The sequence below is a fragment of the Chrysemys picta genome, chromosome 20, assembly GCF_011386835.1.
Source record: "Chrysemys picta bellii isolate R12L10 chromosome 20, ASM1138683v2, whole genome shotgun sequence".
Taxonomy (NCBI): domain Eukaryota; kingdom Metazoa; phylum Chordata; order Testudines; family Emydidae; genus Chrysemys; species Chrysemys picta.
The window spans coordinates 18,145,023-18,165,112 of NC_088810.1; the positions used below are offsets into that span (position 1 = coordinate 18,145,023).

At 44.1% G+C, this 20,090-nt stretch overlaps 1 protein-coding gene across 2 annotated transcripts; it reads left to right on the forward strand.

The window, feature by feature from the left end:
• Positions 1-244: 244 nt before the first annotated feature.
• On the forward strand, positions 245-14,983 carry ENSA (endosulfine alpha). Of its 2 annotated transcripts, XM_005293681.5 has the most exons (5): positions 245-432; positions 2,018-2,047; positions 7,301-7,426; positions 10,197-10,363; positions 12,080-14,983. In XM_005293681.5, the coding sequence occupies exons 1-5, from the start codon at positions 376-378 to the stop codon at positions 12,135-12,137; spliced, it is 438 nt and encodes a 145-aa protein (XP_005293738.1). In that variant the 5' UTR covers positions 245-375; the 3' UTR covers positions 12,138-14,983. The 2 variants fall into 2 exon arrangements, with proteins under 2 accessions (XP_005293738.1, XP_005293739.1); XM_005293682.5 differs by lacking the exon at positions 2,018-2,047 and having other exon boundaries at positions 256-432.
• The last annotated feature ends 5,107 nt before the right edge of the window (positions 14,984-20,090 follow it).

A 20,090-nucleotide genomic window follows, 5' to 3' on the forward strand; every position in this document is an offset into this window, starting at 1 on the left:
TTTGGGTCCCCGCCCCACGGCCTCCTCTCCGTCTCTTATTGGTCCCGCTCAGTTTTCGTCATTCCCAAGTTTTGCCCTGCCCGTTCTGCTCCTGCCTCACTCTCCATTGGCCCTTTGCCCCATCTGTCTCGTCTCCGTATCCCGCCCCCCTCATCCCGCCTCCTGTGAGCTATGATTGGTTGGGTATGATGTCATCCTGGCCTCCGAAGCTTTTTTATTGGATGATCTGCTTGTCAGTTACCAGTCAGAAACGTTAGGGGGGCGGCGGCGGCCATTTTGTTTACAGAGTGAAAGTGACAGGAGCCGGGGAGAGAGTGGGAAGCAGAACGCCGGTGCTTCTCTCAGCCACGTCCCTCTTCCCTTCCCTGTCCCACCATGTCGGAGAAGCTCAGCGCCGACAGCCGGTGCGAACAGACGGGCGACGAGAAACAGGTGAGGGGCTGAGTCTGGGCGGGATCGCGCTGGGTTCCGATTGGCCACTGGGACTGCCCGTTCGCGCCGGGCTGCGCTGTGATTGGCTGCCCTACTCGTCGTTCCGCGTAATGATGTTTGGTCATTGGCTACAGGCCTGGTGGGGGTGGTACTTCCGGGGGGCTGTTGGCCGTGGGGTAGATAGGGCTTCAGTGCGGCGTGAGTCTGGACGGGTTGGGCTGGTGGATTGTGGGATACTGGGGGTGTGGAGGCCTCTGTGGCGGGACAGGATGGGGTCAGGGCGTCGTGATGGGATCCTGGGGAGTGTGGAAGCTTCTGGGGCCAGGGTGCGGCAGTGGGATGGTCCAGGGTGGGTCAGAGGAGGATGTGGGGGGAGACTGTGATGTTGGGGGTGGGGGGGTCCTGGTGTGGGGGTTGAATCCAGGCTTGGGGGTGGTTCCACTAGGGGCAGGGGATTATGGTGGAGGGAGGATCTGGGGGTGCTGGGTTGGGACTTGGACTTCAGCATGGGGTGGCTCCGCTGCTGGTTGGAGCTTGGGGAGCTTGAATTCTTCACCTGGGGTCCGGTTGGCTTAACTACGGCACGCACTCGGGTGGACATTTTTCACCCCGCTGAGCGATGTGGCTAGGTCCATCTACATTTTAAGTGTCGACCAGGGCTAAGGTTACAGCTGTCCATGAAACCATGAGTACACGTATGTGAAAGGAGAGAGACCAGGTGGATGAGGAAATATCTTTTATTGGACCAGCCAGCGTCTGTTGGTGGAAGGTACAAGGTTTTGAGCTACGCAGAACTCTTCTTCAGCGCACCTGCCCCACCAGGTCATCTGAAGAAGAACCCTCTGTAGATCGAAAGCTTATATCTTCTACCAATAGAAGCTGGTCCAATGAAAAATACTGTCCCACCTACCCATGTGTCTCTCATATCCTGGGACCAATACAGCTCCAACTCTGCAAACATATATGTGAAATGGCTTATAATAAGTATCCCTCTCCCACCTGTTAAGACCCCAATGGTAGGACAAAGCCGCCTGCCCAGCCCAGTGAGAGCCACAAGAAGAATTAAGAGCGCAGGAGTTGCTTTAAAAGCAGTGGGTTTGGTGGCTTCCGTATAAAGAACGTCAGTTCACCTCAGTTTCGTGACTTCTCCGTAAATAATTTTTGATGAGAGGTGAGATCGGGTTTGCGTGAAGGGGAGGTAAATTAGGATTATATAATAACAGCTGCTTCAAAGTAAGTAGGGGAATTTCCCTTTAATATTAAGGGGGAGGGATGTTTCTCTCAAAATACCAGTTCAGGCTTGCACTAAAGCAATCACTTTGTTGTAGACAAGTCTGTAGTTCTGTGCACAAGCTGTTGATTTATTTGAGGGTAATAAAGTGCCTTAGGCTAAAGCAGAATTCAGGGGGCGGCCTGAAAATGAAGCTGCAGTAGATGAGAAGAGGTGGCATTATTACTTTGGGGGGGCGAAGCTGTAGTGGAGGTTTTGTATTAACGCTGCGGGACTGAACTGTAGTGAGTAATAATATAAAATTATCCCACATAACCCTTCTGCACAAAAATTCTTGTTTTGCCTTTTGTCTAGGGCAGCTTAGCAGCATGGTGTGCAGCTCCCGTGAGTCATCGACTTTCTTAGAGCATTGCCCACGGTGTCGTGAGCGGAGCAGCTACTCAGACTTATCCACTTTATTTAAAGACTGTCTTAGCAAAGATGCATTGTCTTTCCAATTGTTATTTTCTCTTGATTCTCTTTAAGTGGATGGTAACCAAAGAGAGGAGACGGTAGCTTTAGGGAAAAGGAGAAACCTGACTTAAATAGTCTCTTCCAAAATGCCTTGGCATCGTCTGTCCTAGAAATCATATATGTTGGGACTGGGGAGAAAGTGTTTCCAATCTGAAACCTTCATTTTAAATATTAACTCTTTTCACTCTTGGTTTTTAACATAGGGAAATACTTGCTCCTAAAGCGTCCCTCAACTTAAAATGGTGAAATGGGTACAACAGAGGATATGACTTACTGACCTCCGAAGGCACGGGTTTCTCTTAATGACTTACACAGGGGACCCTGGATATTAAACGCCACTCCACCATCAGACTTAATTTAAAAAAAATCTAAATATGTTTCTGAAGCTTGTGTGTGAGCATAATCCAAATCCCATTGAAGTCATTGGGAGACTGTGGATTGGGCCCTATAGGACCAGTTGGGAAGCTCTGCAAAAGAGAACTGCATTTGTGCCTGCAAGGGTCCAGAACAAGTTTTTATACTGAGTAAATGGATTGTGACCCCTGGCTAGACATTTTCCTCCAGCAATGATACCGTCCAACTGCTTACTAATGGCCGCTGCTAGATCACTGCCACAAGTTTTGAGTTCCTGTGATGCAGGAAATCTTTGACCCTTTTACTTGTGATATCACAAACAGCTATATAGTGTGCAGCCTGGAGGTTAAAAACTTTCTACTACTCTGGCACATAAATCCTACACAAAAGCATTTTAACCACCCATAACACTCACATCTAAATGCCTTCTCGGAGCTCTCACCCCCCTCTAATAGTTGGGAAGTGGAAGAGCATTCTGGGTAACAGTTTGCAAGAACACTTTGAAGCCTGTTTTGTCTCAGAGTTTCTATACACGGCGCTGCCATCTCAAACTTCAGAACCGGAGCAGGATTAGCACAGGCCAGGTGTTCTCATACAAACACTTAGGCAGCTCTCAGCCAAACCGGTTATTGCCCAAACTAATGGTGACACCAGTACAACAGGGATCTGTCAGAACAATAGGCTTTCCTGATCTTACAGTATTATTAGAATAACAGTCATGCAGCTAAAACCTACTGGCCATCTGGGCACATGTGTTCAGTGATACAGGTCCTCTGGGAAAAGTGGCAGCCGTGTGTCGCTGTTAAGTTTGAACAGTGATGAAACATAAAGATCAGCTCTGTGGCAGTTTGGATACAGTGGCAAGACATAAACATGCCCTATGTGAATCCTGGTGCGTTAATCTATCTTGATAGGCCGGTGGCATCATGCATTTGAAAAGGTGCTGTTGTCTCTTTAGTTCAGGTGCTTTGCAGTGCTGCACATGTAACCCTACTATCAAAAAAAATGCTAACTGGTATTGATTTCCCAGCTGTGGTGTTGGCCACTGATCTTGTTCCAATAAGCCGAATAAAGCACAAAGCCATTGACTGTAATTTGCCTGAGCAGCAGTTAAAGATAGTGTACCCAAAATGACAGGAAAGGGCCTGAGTAATGGGAGGGAAATGGCCTTTATGGCCATGTATGGAGATATGACTTAGAAATAAATAATTGAGGGGAGGAGTTGGGATTGAGTGTGTCTGGTAAGAACTACTAGGCTATGGGTAACACAGCCAGAATTCCTGCTAAGAGACCAAACACCACTTTGGAACTTGTGCTTCTCTCTTTAGTTCTCTGCCAGTAAAGAATCCCTTTATTTCGTGGGGCAGCGTCTCTTTGAGTTGTTGGTTGAGTGGCATCTGTCTACCTGTATCCTCTTCCTAGAAAAGAGAACTTCACTAAGACAGCCAGAGCGATAAATCTCCATTAACCCTAACACCATTGGAGTAAATACTATAGCAGAAAATATCTCAGAGGACACTTGTGGCCAATGTTCCACAGCCAACTTCTCAGCAGCTGTCAACTGCCTTTAATAGACCAGATAACCAACTTGTATGTTTCCAGCTGGGCTACGTATAGTCGCTAGCCACCACCTGTCATCCACAGAGCATCCTCCAGTATACCTGTCTGTCCTGCGCCAGGCACACATCTTCGCTCCTAGCTTCCAAGCCTCTCCATCCCAGTTACCCCACTATGCTCAACAGATTGGAGAATAAGATATGTACACAGGTAGGAAACATCGTTTCTACCCACCATCTCCAACCCACTAGTCAACTATCAGACACGAGGACCACTCTACCTCCCCCTCGACCCAGCATGGACTCTAACTGCCAAAATACACATTCACCATTGGTGGTACCAGCACTACTAACTTCCTCCTGTACGTCCTTCCTTACCTGGAAGGACCAGATCCAAGACTGAGAGATTTCAGTGTCTGTCTATGGCTCAATCCGTCTGAGACAGTGAACAATGAACAATTATGATGATGTGGATTTTGAGATGTGGGCACGCCTGCCTTCACTTTGTTGGCTAATCTGTTAATTTGCAGTGGCTTCTCGAAATATTTTGCCTCTCCTTCCAGTGTTTTACCTGGTAATGGACCAAATGTCACAGGCTGGTGAAGGCCAGCAACAAAGCAAATCTGAGGATCCCAGATATGCTGCACAGGCCATCTAAATTGAACTGAGTTCCCACTGTGCAAGATCTTGTCTGGAATTGGTGGCAATAGTGACTAGCAGGAATGGAGGTTTCCAGAACGGCCTAGTGAATGCTGCAGGCAGAGAGGGCTGACAGCTGACCCAGCCCATTAGGCCGCTCTCTGTAGAGGAAAAACCATCTAAATCCAGATCTTAAACAGGCCAGTGGCCTCTGTTCTAAATCTTTGAAAAACTTCATGCCCACTGAAATGCCTTCCAACAGATGACTTATCAAGAATAACAGAGCAGCAAGATTTCTTAAGACAGACTGTGCCATTCTATTTCTGGTCACCTACTATTGACCCTCGAGTGTAATAAGCCGTACAGCCCTAGGAAATGGAATTGACTGTATTTGGTAATTCATAGTCTCAGGACTTTTATACCATTGAGTCTGTTCTCAAAGCTGTATTTAAAAATTCTGAAATAACTGAGAAATATAGTCACTCTGGTTCCGCTGACATCCACGCTCTTTACTTAAGCAAACTCCGCTTAAAGAATAAGGCTGGGATAAGCACTCTCTTGGAGGACAGAAGTGTGACAATCCTTCTATTCCTCTTTCCTCACATGATTGGAGGGGTGGAAGTGAGTAATACATCCCAGGCAGCCCTCAAACCACCTCTACCACTGGGCAGAGACAAATATTTAGTTGCAGATGGGATCATTTTTGAAGCCATCACCAATTTCTGCTCTTGTACAGCAACTTCTTTACAAAAGTTCTGAAGCTGCCACTTAAAAACCAGTCCACATTATCAGATATTTACAGGTCTCAACTAATTTTCCAGGTTAGGATACTGATTTCTATCTTTTTTTGTTAATTTTTCCAATTCGAAAGTTTCACGTCTGTTTCAGCAGAGTTCCATCTGTATATTTCTGAGCAAAGGTGTCTTGAACCCAACCATAACATGCCCAATCCGAACCATTACGGCAGAACTTTGCCTGTTCTCTTTACTAAAATCAAATGTAGATTATCTAGTTGGATGGATTGTGTCCCGCCCTTTTAGCAAGAGGGATTCAGTTTACTTGGAACACAGGAGTAGCTAGGCGGGATCAAACTCATGGTCCCTCTAGTGTGATGTCCTGTCACTGACATTGACCAGAATCCTGTTTCTTACATCTCTGTGAGCTTGCTCTAGCAACTCTCTGCGTGACCGTATTGACACCTGCATGCCAAGCTGAAGATAAATGTTGGTTTGTTTTGTTTTTTTCCCCCCTCTGCAAAGTTTTTTAGTCTTTGATTCCAGCAAAGACATGGGAAATCTCAACCCTGTTTTTACCTTGCCTAATCTACTCTGTACTTAGGCCATGAGCCTTTGGGCCCAGGGGCTTGAGAAGGAACTTGCCACAGAACAAGTCAATGCCACTTCTTGATCAACCAGAGAGATGATCTTATGGGCTCTTCTGCCGCTGGAGCCGGGCTTGCTGCGTCTGTGGTGCTGGATGGCATAGACGATTGAGTTGCCAGTTTGAATTTGGCCTTGGTTGAAACTGACTCGAGTCAGCATTGTTTGGTTTGTACCACACAAGTCGCGAAGTCTCAGTCCCGTTCTTAGTAGGCAGGTGTCCATGTTGCAAAAACCATCGCACGTGAGGGGCTGGTGGGGATCTCTGCAGAGGGGCCAAAGATTCATAGATCTTAAGGCCAGAAAGGATTGCAAGTCTGACCTTCTGTGTAACACAGTCCATAGGACAAAGTCTTGGATGGTGAAATACCATCTTGCTCTGGCACTGTTCTCTTCAGCATAGGGCTGAGGTACACACATGGGTGGGGTGGCTCAGGGTATCTGATGCTATCTGTGCTTTGTGAATACAGAGACCTTCTGGCTTCCTGGGCTGTCTTCAGCATTGTGGAATTCCCCTTCATGAAGAAATATGCACTAAAAACATTGATTTGCCTCCTGTCCTTTTAATGATGCTTAGTGATCAAAGAGCTCGGTTGTTTAAAACAACTATCTTTAAGCAATGCTAGGAAATGGCACTGTGGAATGTTGATGCGTTGAATACATGTGAACAACTACTCCATGTTGAAGCAGCAGAACTTGATCTCTGCGACCCACCCGGTGAGCTGTTTCTGGCATGTTGCTTGCTCTTGAGTATAAAAGCTTGGTTGAATTTCTAGCCACCGCCCATATTGGCTCAGCCAATTGGCTTCTGCAATGTGGAAAGGTTAGAAGAGTTACAGATGGTGCCACTCTTAACTGATGGGAGTTGATGTGAAACTGATGACTGCCTGCCTGAACCTCATTGCCTGGGTTAAACTTACCAATGGCTCCTTATCTATGGCTGTATCTCTCACCTGACCCATTTATCTGTCGGCTTTCCCACAGGCTTTCTGAGAAAGCCACTCCCCCTATGGGTTTAGAATTGAGTTTACAGTATTCTCAAAGTATGTTTAAGCATTTAAGGGGCCACACCTCAATTAGTGATAAACATTAGGCTTGTAGTTACAGGACAAACATTGTATAACTAGATTTCCAAGGTAAAATAAGTGTCCTGTTTCATAGGGTTGAATAGCTTTAATCCGTTTCTTGTTTTTCAGGATACACAGGAGAAGGAAACAGTCATCCCTGAGAGAGCAGAAGAAGCAAAACTAAAGGCCAAATATCCTAATTTAGGACAGAAGCCAGGAGGGTCAGACTTCCTAATGAAAAGACTGCAGAAAGGGGTACTTACCTACTCAAATACCCTTGTCTTGGAAGCGAACCGTTGTCATCACTAGATGGTGTAAAGAAAAGTGTATATGATATCGATAGTAGCACTTAAAGTAGTCTAGACATTGTTAGTAAAGACTGTATTGAATGAGAGATTTGGATTCAGTATGTTCATAGGGTGCTTATATTTCTATCTATTGACCAAACCGGACCAGTGGCTGAACATGTAATGCCATTTGTATCTAATACATTTCTATTCGTTACCGTTGCTGGCCTGGGGATATATCGGGCATGAAATAAGTCGGGCATGACCACTTGAAAAGTATTCAAATGTAGAAACAAACCTAATTTTGATGTAGCTGTCCAGGATGAATATGAGTTTACTTGTACCTTGAGTGACTTTGTGCTTATGAATGTTATTGATAATGCAAGCTTGTGCCAGGTCTGTAGGACCTGATTAAAGCTCTTTGGGATTGGCCCCATCTAAAGCCCACTGAAGTCACCATAGTAGATGTCTGTGTGGCACATTCCCCTCTTTCGTAAGCTCCTGATTGAGATCATCCCAGGCTGTTCTTGTGTTGGGCTGTCTCTTGTGTGGTGGGTTTTGCTATGTGAATATTGTTTAGTGGCTTCCCAGTTCTCCACCTTGTGACCCGTCATGAATTGGACTCTGATACTTAGAAACTAATGCACTGATCTCCCTGTGCCATCTGGGCCTCTCCCTGGGATCTACCTTAACGCTATGCAGCTGGTCCTGCACCAGCCGGTGATCTGGCAGATCAGATGTTCCAAATCTCACATGTGGGTTCAAAGTAGAACCCTTAAAGAATAATGATGCAAAATTAGAAACTGTGGGCTTGATTTTTCCATTCCTCTGCACCTTGTGCAGTCACTTAGACCTGTGCAAAGTGGGTGTAGAAATGCCACCGGCCCAGAATGGCAGCATTTTACACCCACTCTGTGCTGGTGTACGACTGGCCAAGGTTCAAGGCAATGGTGTATCAGGCCTCGTGACTCCTATGGCCGAGGAATTAGTTAAAGCCCTCACTGAAATTCAGTAAAGCAAAGCCTGGCATCTTGTTTATAGCTGTAATATTTTACAAAGCCATTGTAAAGCAGTCTGGTACAGTATATGAGCCTCTTATCCCCTTCAGATTGTTTCCCAATCCCCTGAAAAGTTGGGGAAAATGCAACAGTTTTGCTGTTTTTCCCATTTAGAACCACAGGGATTCTGCCCACTGCCTCTGTTTGCTTCCTGGGAATTAACATCATTGTTTTCCTTTTATAGCTTTTATTTATAGCCTTCCATCCTGCCAAAACATCATTGTGTGCCAGCATTATCTCTTGCTGTCGATGTTACTCTGGTAATATTGTTTTAGGTAACAACCTGCAGAGCAAGCACAAACATAATGGTTATTTAATGTCTTGGCATGGAAGCAATAGGGGTTTTTGTTTTTAAATCCGATATTTAGAGGAGAATCAGGCCCTAACTCCCCCCAGTGGGAGAGCAAAATCAGGCCTTTCTCACTTACACCAAGCCCCTGTATGGTGCTCTGGCAGACATGTCATTTACACCCACTTTAAGGCCTCTTTTATGCTGCCAGAATGGGGTAAATGAAAATTGGGTCCTGGACTCTTTCCCCATTAGGGGTACAGTGATGTGGCAGTAGGTCAAGTGTTTGGGCTTTAAAAGTCACTTTAAGGAACTCGGTAAACCCAACTGAAGGCTTGTCTACATTACCTGCTGGATCGAGGGGCAGCGATTGATCCAGCAGGGGTCGATTTATCGCATCTAGTTTAGACGTGATAAATCGACCGCTGAGCGCTCGCCCGTCGACTCCGGTACTCCACCAGGGCGAGAGGCGCCGGCAGAGTCGACGGGAGAGCGTCAGCCATCAACTTACCGCAGTGAAGACACCGCAGTAAGTAGATCTAAGTACGACGACTTCAGCTACGTTATTCATGTAGCAGAAGTTGCGTAACTTAGATTGATTTCCCCCTCCTCTTCCCCCCCTTCTCTCCCCCCCCCCCCCCCCCCCCCGTACACCAGGCCTGAGATTCCCTGTTATAAAGCTTTATCAGCTGCTGTTGTACTTGGTGAATTGTTTGTTTACAGTACACCTTGGTAAAGGAAGTAAATGATCATGGTTCTCCTTTCAAATAAGTGTTACAGAAAGGCCGAAAATTGGTTGGGGGTGACTGGTTGTGTTATACACATACTTTGTAAAACGGGAAGGTGGATTTCCTTGTGTGGAAGGAGCCTGCTTGTCTGGCTTCCAGTCTTCTGTGACTGCTTCTTTAAAGTGAGGATTTAGTGTTTGTTCTTAGGCCAGGGCTATATAAATCTTGCCAGCACAGCTTTGCCTGATAGGGCTGTGAGAGTTATTTTGCTTGGGTTTGTTGTTTGACACAGCTGTGCCAGCAAAAACCCAATTGTAGATGCAGTTCTAGCAGCACAAAAGCACTTTTGCTGGGATAGTTTATTTTGCTCACCAAACTGAATGAACTATACCAGCAAAAGCCCTCTGTTGCTAGTATAACTGTCTATACTAGCAGTGTTCTGCTGGGGTAGCTATAGTTATACTTCTACGTGCCGGCTAGGCTGATCTAAGAGTCTGCAAATTCAGTGGCACAATGGTGTACATTGACCAAGCTACTTCTTAAATCAAGAAAACATTCATGGTTAGATAGGTCTTGTATGTTGGCAATATTCCAACAAGTTTTGGGGCAGTATATTTTCTTAAGACTTTGCCAAAGTAACCTGAAATCCTGTCCCTCTTTCAGCAAAAGTATTTTGACTCGGGTGACTACAATATGGCCAAGGCAAAGATGAAGAACAAGCAGTTGCCAACCACCGGGCCAGACAATAACCTGGTGACAGGAGACCATATCCCGACACCACAAGATCTTCCACCGAGAAAGTCATCACTTGTAACCAGCAAGCTGGCAGGGTAAACCTGCACTTCTGATTTTTTTTTTTTTTTTTTTTTTAATTATTATTTTGTGTGTGTGTGTGTGTGTGTGTGTGTGTCAAACTGATTGAACTTCACTGTATTATAGGGCTGGGATGATCGGAATTCATGTAATCATTCAAATACTTACAGTAATCAAACAAAAGGAAAGCAAGTGAGATGAGTTTATAGTCCTGGGTGTGTGTGCAGATTTTTACAACTGGTGATCATTCAGCTGAGTGGATCCTTTCCATACAAAGTCAGTTTGCTGCCTTAGTTTGCGTGCAGCTGAAATCCCTCAGGTATCAGAGGAGTCATAGCAGAAGTGTTTGAACTTTGCCACCTCACTATCTGAAGCTTATAAAAGCAGAATACTGCATCAAAAGATTGGCCCGCCATTGGCTCTCAGCTTGGCGTGCAGATCTTGGGCCTCTGGGAGCCTCTTGCTGTTCAGCTACTAGGTCCAAGGTACTGAGAGGTATAGAAAGAATTGGGCAGGACTAGGATGACCAACAAACAGGTGGCCCATGGGTATATATATTATGCTTGAGCTAAATGAATAGTGGAACTCTTGAACAAGAAATTAGCGAGAATACAGAAAGTAATTCGGCAAAATGTGTTTTTAAAGAAATGTCAATATTTGCTATTCTGCTTGGCTGAGCAAATTGGGAACTATTCCATACTCACAGGTACCAATGTGCTTTGGCAAAATTAGAGTAAGCCCTCTTGACAGAAGACTCTCTCTTCAGTTCTACCTCCTGGAATCTGCAGGTTTTTAATCTTTGATTTCCTCTTTGAAAATCCAGTGTTCTTAATTGTCAACATTTAAAACAACCTACTTACCTTCAATCAGAATTTGTACCTGTGACTAAATCGCTCTGTCTCAGGAACTCATATGGCCCTGATCACCGTAATATCTGAGCACCTGACAATCCTTAATGTGTCGATCCTCATAGCACCCCTGTGAGCACAGCAGTACTATTATCCCACTTTTACAGATGGAGAACCGAGGCACAGAGAAACTAAGTGATTTGCACGTGGTCACAAAGTGGCCGAGCAAGGAACTGAACCTGTATCTCCCAAGTTTCAGACTGAAAATAAGGTGTAAATTTTTAACGGTGAGAGTAATTAACCATTGGAACAATTTACCAAAGGTTATGGTGGATTTTCCATCACTGACCATTCTTAAATAGAGATTAGTTGTTTTTCTAAAGGATCTGCTCTGGGAAGTATTATGGCCTATCTTTTGTACAGGAGGTCAGACTAGATGATCACAGTTGTCCCTTCTGGCCTTAGATTCATTCATAGATTCCATGAGTCTAAGTCCCAGGCTAGCACCTTAACTAATAGCTGAAATTACAGAGTAATAAATTACTGCTCTGCACTGCAGCCTGTTACTGATAAAAAATATTTTTAAGCCTGTTGGAAAGGATAAGGAAGAGTGTAAAGCAAACATGGCTTATTAGATTGTAGTTCAGAAAAATGGGACAATAATTATGACCCTTCTAAACCCATGAGGATGCGTGGGGAAGAGGCAATTCTCTTTGAAGCTAGAGGATTTCAGGATAGAAGATCACCAGCCTGTAAAAAAAACCTGAGAACCTGGGAGGATGGAGTGGAAAGAAGCATAAAAACAAACTTGCATTAATGGCATAACACCTTAGTAGCTTGGTTTTTGTTTGTTTGTTTGTTTTCCCCTGCCTGTGTCTGTTTCAGGCCTGAAAACCATGTTGATTCAATGGCTGCAGCTTGTGGAATGCAAGATCACAACTGATAATGCATGTCAAATATGGTCTTCGTGTGGCATAGAAAATACAGCATTTCACCTGGAACACCAGATCGAACTGCATTTATAATCTTGAGGAATATTTTATCAGAGATGCAACAATGTGGTGGGTTACAAGGTGTTTCACTGGAACGATAATTTTAAGATTTCAGCATGCAGCTTGCTGTGCTGAAAGCAAACATGAATCTCTGTTTTAAGTCCAGAATTTAAAGATTTGGGTTTGTTTGTTTGTTTTTGGGGGACGGGGGAGGGAATCTGTTTAATCAGTTCATTCTGTAGGATACCATATCGAGGTCAAGAAAACCCAATGAAAGGTAACGCTTGAAACTCCACAATTGATGTAGCTTTGTCTACCTACATTCTCTGCTATGCCTTACTTTAGGGACTAAAAATTACCAAGTAATTCATACAAAGGTCTGTTTCAGTTGACCATGTTTTGCTGATGATGATTTTAAATGGAAAACATGGTATTGCTCTAGCTAATCAGGGTATTTCTAAAAGTCATGTTTCAAAAAAAGTAAAAAGCCAAGCCTGACATATCGTACAAATCAACATCCATGTTTCGGAGGTTGTAAAGAACCATTTTTTTTTTCTTTTCATAGAGACTGGTCAATAAAAAGTCAATTTCACCAGAGTGAAAAGGAGACAGGGTTTAGCGGGGAGTGGGAAATTCCTTCTTTGTAAATGTGTAATTTCATTCTTTAGTCTCCGTCTCCTCATGCCTTATGTCCAGGTTCGAATCTGAGAAGGTTGGGGGGGAAAGCTACTGGTGTCTTGTATAATCTCCTCAAATGTCTTGCTGTTTGTCCCAGCCACATTGTAAATAGATATGAATCATATATATATAAATATATATAATTTTTTACATCATCTTCATCTCTATCTTCTATTGTTCTATGCTTTTTTCTTAAAAAAAAAAAACAAAAAAAAAACAAAAAAACTGCTCTTGCACTACTGAGTACCTGTCAGCTGTTGGCTAAACCTTCATGGTGGTGTTCTCAGTGAAATCTGATTGACAGGGAGAACAGAGAGGGGAATGAACATGTTGAACCATTTCCCCCCACTCCCTCCAGGATTCAGGAAATACCAAGTGTATTTATATAGAAAGGAGGAAGAAATTACCTTCAAAATACTGAGTGAGAAACATCAGGAGAGATGATTATTTTAAAAAATAAACTTGTCTCAAACACATACCGAAGTCATTTTTTGTTCGGCCATGAAAACTAAAACAGTGGGGAAAGAGGGACCCTAAAAAGGGAGCGTTGTGTATTTCACAGTGGCTTTCTTCCAGTTCCACTCCATTGTTTGGCATTTGCAGCTCAACCTCTTGGTGTGCAGCCTTAAATGTGGAAATGGAATGAGTGATCTTCCTTGGACGGTTGCACTACATACAACTTTAGGATACAAATATTTTGTCCTTGGAATGATTTCTCCTTAGTCTAAACAGACTTCTGGGAAAAACTGAAGCATGGTTATAATTTTTTTTTTTATATATATATTCCCTCTCCTGGGGAAATAACTGTAAGTGGAAACTTCTTTTGTTTGCTTGTGAAAGGATGACGCTAACTATTAATAATTAGAAATAGAAGCCCTGACAGCAAAACAGTAAAGGGCCTCTGCATGTTTAATGAGCTAATGTGTTTGGACTTGTTTTTTTCTTCATGGGCCAAGCTGAGCGATACTTTTCCTAGCCCCAGATGCCAGGATCCCAACAAAGAGCTGACGTTTCATCCCCAACAGTTCCTTGCTGCAATTCCTAGGGAATTGTGTTTCCTGGAGAGAGCGTGGCATCCAGATCAGGCACAATTATAATAAAACCAACACTCGCGCCCATTATTTATCCACTGCTGGACTACGGTATAGAAGGGATCTCAAGTTGAGCTTGCCTTAAAGGTTGAATCTGTTGGTACTATTGGAGGATAAATAAGGTATTTTGATGCCATGGTACAAACCCTAGATAAAATGGCTGAGTAGGCTTTTGTTTCTACTAGCTGGAAAACAAACAAACAATGCTTATGTCCAGTTGAAATTTTGATAGATGATCAGTGTCTGAGCTAACAGAAGTATTATAAATCTTGATTTTTAACTGCAAGGAAACTTTCAGTTGTCCTCTAAAAAGCAAATGTTGGTAGGATTTCAACCAAAGCTTGTTGAGCAAAGTGGCTGTGCTGTAGTTTGATTGAGTAGGCATTGCAGAAATGTGTAAATGGTAGCTCCACAGAGCCACTCCTACGTCTCTGGGAGTGGCGGACTTTCAATATTTGAAATCCATTCATTTGCTTTGGAGTACTTCATCTCGTTGCACAGGCAGGAAATGCAAACTAGACAAGAGCAAACTAGATTAGTTAATGTCTCAATATGATTAAATCTTCCAGGTTTTTTAGGACTGGGATCCAAGGTTTGGCCTGAAGATTTTTGTCTCTTGCATTGGTGCAAAACACCATCTTTCCGATTTAAATTGGTGTAAGTGATTGATTGTACAAGGTCCAGGCTGATGGAGACTTGAGCCCACTAGCTTTTAATGGGAGCTATAGCATTCCTTTTTGTGAGCAGCAGAGGGCAGAAGAAATTGTTACTTATCTAGCGATTTAAAAAAAAAAAATCCAACATCTTCCCTTCCCCCCCTTCTCTCCCTCTAAGCAAAACTTACTTACAACACTTCTAAAATCATGTGATTTTTTTTTTCTCCATCAAAACTATTTTTCTATTTCCGCTGTAACAATTAACTGCACTGAAAGAAACTCCTTGATGGTTTATTTTTAAGAAGCTGATGTATAAAAGCATTTTTCATGGGGATGCATTTTCCCTTATTAAATTTGTTTGTTGCAATGGTCTTTCTTAGTGCCCTGTTCCTTTTGGGGTGGGAAGGAAGGAACATTCAGTACCAAATCACTGTAAAAAATAAAATCCCATGACATCTCTGTATTCTTTTTGGCTAAGCTGCAGTTTCCCAAGAAACTGTGCAAGTTGAGCTCTTATGCCTAGGGTAGGTCCAAGGGAACAGTGAAACAGATGTGGAGTCATAACTGTATAGCAGTTCCACTTAAGGAGGCTGGTCAGTGGTTGTGTTAGCCCCTTAGGGGCCCTAAGCAGAAATAGTCCTCCTTCTCCCCCTCCCCACACACATCACATAATAATAAGCAAATAGGAGGCCCCCTTGAGCTGCTCAGGGCCCTAAACATTTGCTTACGCCTAATGCCGGCTCTAAGGACAGTATGCTCCCGCAGCCTAGTCTAGCAAAGTGTAGTTTAGCAGGCCCTCGCAAGGAAGGGGCCTTGCATTAGGGCAGGTTCCCATAGTGTACTGGGACAGTAGAATATGGGGCCCCTATGCTACAATTAGATCACAGCGGGCTGAGGCAGTATCTTCAGTCCCCCTTCTCCATCACACTTGAGACATGTAGTGGTTAAATCTTCCATCCGCGTGCAGTGTTCCAGCACCGTATCTGGCCAAAGGTTCAGATTTTGCAGTGGACCATGGACAAGTTGATACCTATGGGACCCAGGATTGAGTCAGGAGGCCAGGCAGTCTCATTTTAGACTATTGGGGCTTTGGAGGATGGTTTTTTTTCTCTCCCCACTCATTCTTTTGTGGCCCTTCCAGTGGTACGTGGAGAAAAAGGTGGGTTGAGCCTTGTGCTTCCTTGTATATGAAGACTGAGATTGTAGGAATGTAACTACCATGGACAAGGGTCTGATCCAAAACCCATTGGAGACTCCCCTTGACGTCAATGGTTCTGAAGCAGAACTTAATGGAGCACCCGCCTGCAGCCTACTACCTTACCTCTCTTGTTTTGGATGGAAGATCCTTTCTCCAGCTTGAGTCTAGGAAGAAGAGACGGAATGAGCCAAGAGGATAACACCAGTGTCCTGGCGAATACTTACCCTGAAACTGGAGATTATTCAACTGAGAGGGAATCTGTGTGAGGTAGTGTTGATCCCACCAGCACCTGCCTTCTTTACCTGTGCTCTTTTTAGGCTACATCCTATGTTTGTTTAGCACTTTGAGATAAATGAGTATAGAAATAGACAACAAAAGCAGCGCTGAAAGCAAATGGGACTCTCCAATCTCTAGAACTGTAATATAGCGTTTCTGGTAAGAGTACCCTTTTGGCAAATATTAGTGCAAGTGATTAGAGTGCCCCCTCCTGACCCACTTTACTGATTGGGGGGGAAAAAACAGCTCACTTGATCTCGATTATTGATTGGCTAAGTGGCAGATGCTAATCAAGCATTTGGAAATCATCACTCATCTGGGTTCTGATTAAAGTCTGCACAAAGCTGTTCCCTCAGCCAATGTTTTAACTAAAGTACTTAGTTTTACACTGATCACCCCAAAAACCAGACACAGTCCATCTGGTCCCCCTGAAATGGAGCTGTGTGTTGGGTGAGGGCAGTAACCAGCAGTGATGGGGGCGGGGAGATGTTGGTCAAGAACTCAGGGGCAACATCTATTTACCATGATGAAATCTAGGTTCTGTAAAAGTATGTGTGGGGTTAACAGTAACTCAGTATTTAAAGTCTCCTTTGAAAGACTTCTATTAACAGAAAACTGTGGAACTCATTTTATCTGCTGTGTAAGGGCAGAGCGTGGCGTTGATTTCCACCAGGATTTGGAACGGTGATCCTAGGGAATGCAAATTTTTCCAACCCGGAGCTTAGTCTAGGCAGCCATCCCCAGTGGTTTAGCAGTGCTATGCGTCTGAACCTAGACACATGGATCACCTTATAACTTATTTTGAAAAGTCAATTTAATACAAGGGTGATGGAGTTTGATGTTATGACTGGAAAATAAGCTCCTACATTTGAAATATACCTCTCTGGTTTGCTTTAAGGTTTAATATCTGTTGTCTTTCTCCTTGCAGTTAGATCCTATTATTAAATCACAGCATTTCATTGCTCTGACATCACTTATTGAAACCAGACTAGCTCTAAGGGTTTACATTTCATTTGTAGGGAATATGCAATAATACTAGCATACCCTGGGAAGAGGCACCTTAGAAAAGCCTAACACAGATCCTGTACTCAGCACTTACTTTACGTGTCTCTGTGTGTGTGTGTGTGTGTGTGTGTGTGTGTGTGTGTGTGTGTGTGTGTGTGTGTATTTAACTTAAAGACTGGTTGCTTACAATGGGGCCCAATCCTGCTCCCGTTAAAATCCTGGCAAAATTCCTATTGATTTCACTGAGAGAAAGTTAGGCCTAACCTAACTTTCCTGCTAGAAAGAGAAATGAATGAAAACTCCGCCTGTCTTCCCACCACATTTATAATTGATGCTGAAACACATCTCAGTCTTATAGCCACTTTGAAATATATGCATCTGAATTAAAGCCCCATCAAACAGCCATTCATAGATTCTAGGGCTGGAAGGGACCTCAAGAGGTCATCGAGTCCAGTCCCCATAAAGGGGACTTGACACTTTTGTAGATCAGTTTTCTATTAAAATGTGTTCGATCCTTGTTAGATGTTTCAAAACTCAAGTTCATCTGTTCCTCCGCCAGACCATGAGTGCAAGTTTCTGTATTGTGCCCGGGGCAGGAACATATTGTTCTGTGTCTTATGCCAAGTATGTGCTTTGCCCATGTTTGCATGTGTACTCAAGGCTCGGCACTTGAAGGGAAATATGTGCTAGGTCTTGCCCTGTGGTGCTTGAATGACCTCTGAGCAGCTCCTAAGCCTTTTTAAACCTGTATTGGTTTTAGTGGCAAGAATTCAATACCCAGCAAGGATAGAATCCTCAGTGCTGAAGAATGAACCTTGGGGGCCTGACCCTTTGTTTGTTGGTCCAGTAAAAGGAAACACTTTGATCAACTGAATCAAAAATAACTTGCCTGGAATGCATTGTTCAGTGCCAAACTTTAGTTTGTATGTAGCGATTGTCCATGTGTAAACTGTAAACAGGAGCTGGTGAACTCGATCAGCACAAGAAGAATTATGTAAGGTAGGTGTTACTTTATATTTACCCTGGGTGGGGGAGAGGAGTTCTCACGTTGCAGGTCCACCCCCAGGCCAAGAAGAACATTGTCTCTCAGTTAAAAGATCAGTGACTAGGGTCAGGTCTATGTTACAACTATGCCAGCAAAAGTTTGTATCAGTCAGGGGTGTGATTTGTGACCGACACAGCTGGGCTGGCACAACCCCCCAGTCTGAACAGAGTTCTATATACTCAATTGGCTTCAGAGGGGAGCCAACCCAATGCAGCTCCCTCAACGAATTTTTAACTAAAATATTTAGTTTTACACTGGTCTAGTATCTTTCATCAGACAACTGTAGACACAGTCCATCTGGCCCCACAGAAATGCAACTGTGTCTGGGGTAGCGGGAAGAGGTTGGTCAAGAATTTTGTTGGCTCGTGTTTTTGTTGATGTTGGCCAAAAACTATGCTTTTGCTGGTATTGCTTGTTTCACTCGGCAGCAGGAATAAGCTATACTGCTAAAGCACCGTTTTGCTCTGTCCACCTGGCCTAGGTGGCTCAAAGACCAGCTCAAGGTTACCTTCCCAAGGTGCAGGTTGTTTGTCTAACTGACTCATTCTGACAATGAAGCTTGAAGCTCCCATAGAGTGGATGGTAGCGGCATGTACTCCTAATAAGAAATATAGAGATTAAAAGACCCCAAAGAGAATTAAGTGCATCCTCTGCTCTAGCCTATCACAGAATTGTTCCTTGCAAAACATTCCAGAGTGCTTTGTCTAGCTTAAAAATGGTGAACTTAATGAGTAGGATTCCCATTGCTCCCCTCTGTATTTTTCCATAGCTTCAACAGTAGCCAGCTCTTGGTTTCCAGACTACATTTTTTTTCTGGCTCTGTTTTATCTCATTACTTTAATAGCTTTTTCTCTCCTTGGTGCTGATGTCCTTCAAATAATCTTGCCTCTTGGCCTTTCTTTAACCAGCCTGGCTGCAAGTAATTGGTTCTGCAATGTAACCTTTATTGGACACCTATCGCCCTTGTTGCTTCAACAACTTCAGGGTCCTAGAACCGATGCTGCTTCCCTGCCAAGTTCTGCTTGCAGTGCAGTTGAGAAAAAGCAGGAGGCGCTGTGCTCTCCTTCCTTACCAAACTGGCAACATCCTGCCAAGGGGTTGGGAATCTTTTTTTGAGCGGGGCTGCGGGATCCTGAATGCAGTCAAACCACTGCTCTCACAATAGGGGCTATGGTCTAGAACATAGGTAGTGCCAGACAAGATCAGACCTTAGGACCGTGTAGGCCAGTAGCCTGTCTCTGATGGTCTGTGATGTTACGGTCTCATTTTCAGCACTACTGAGTGCTTGCAACTCTGGTTGACGTCAGTGGGATGTGCTGGTGCTCAAGCCGTATGAAAATCAGGTCCAAAGGGCTGTGTATGCAGCTCAATTGCAGGTGGCGTGCATTTTTCTCCTCTCCACCACAGGGAGTTTACTACCCCCTCGCTACACCCCGTGTTACTGCTTTCCAAGGATCTCCTCCTCTGTCCCTTTTCCAACCGTGCACTGGAGAGACCACTCTTCTGCCTGTGCTATTTTTATCCCAGAAATCCTGCCCTTCCCACTTCAAGGCATTGGAGCGGATTCTCCTCTCAGGCATTAATGTAATTCCATTGATTTCAATGGAGTCTGAGTGGTTCCGGTGTTCTGCTGGCCGGCTTCACTGCGGGTAGCAATGGTGAAGAAGCACACACGTACACGGGGTTACCATTACTGTGTTTTCCACTGATTTCAATGCAGTTACACTGATGTAAAACCCAATGTCAGAGGAAAATCAGACTGAGTCATATTTCCTTTACAGATCTCACCTTCAAATTTTCTCTTTCTTGTGCTTCTGTGGAGCATTGTGTATGTGGGATATGCCCTATAGAACGGCCTCTTTCCTGCAGACACCAAGCCTGAAGTTTTATTGCTAGGATGAAAGGAAATGATTAATATATAGGCAAAGAGTCACTTGGTCATCCACCTGTCAGGG

Excerpts from the sequence above, each read along its gene's own strand:
- ENSA (XM_005293681.5), top strand. The coding sequence starts at position 376 with ATGTCGGAGAAGCTCAGCGCCGACAGCCGGTGCGAACAGACGGGCGAC. Across the intron at positions 2,048-7,300 it reads CAGCATGGTGTGCAGCTCCC|GATACACAGGAGAAGGAAAC; the intron begins GTGAGTCATCGA and ends CTTGTTTTTCAG. Across the intron at positions 10,364-12,079 it reads GTAACCAGCAAGCTGGCAGG|GCCTGAAAACCATGTTGATT; the intron begins GTAAACCTGCAC and ends TGTCTGTTTCAG.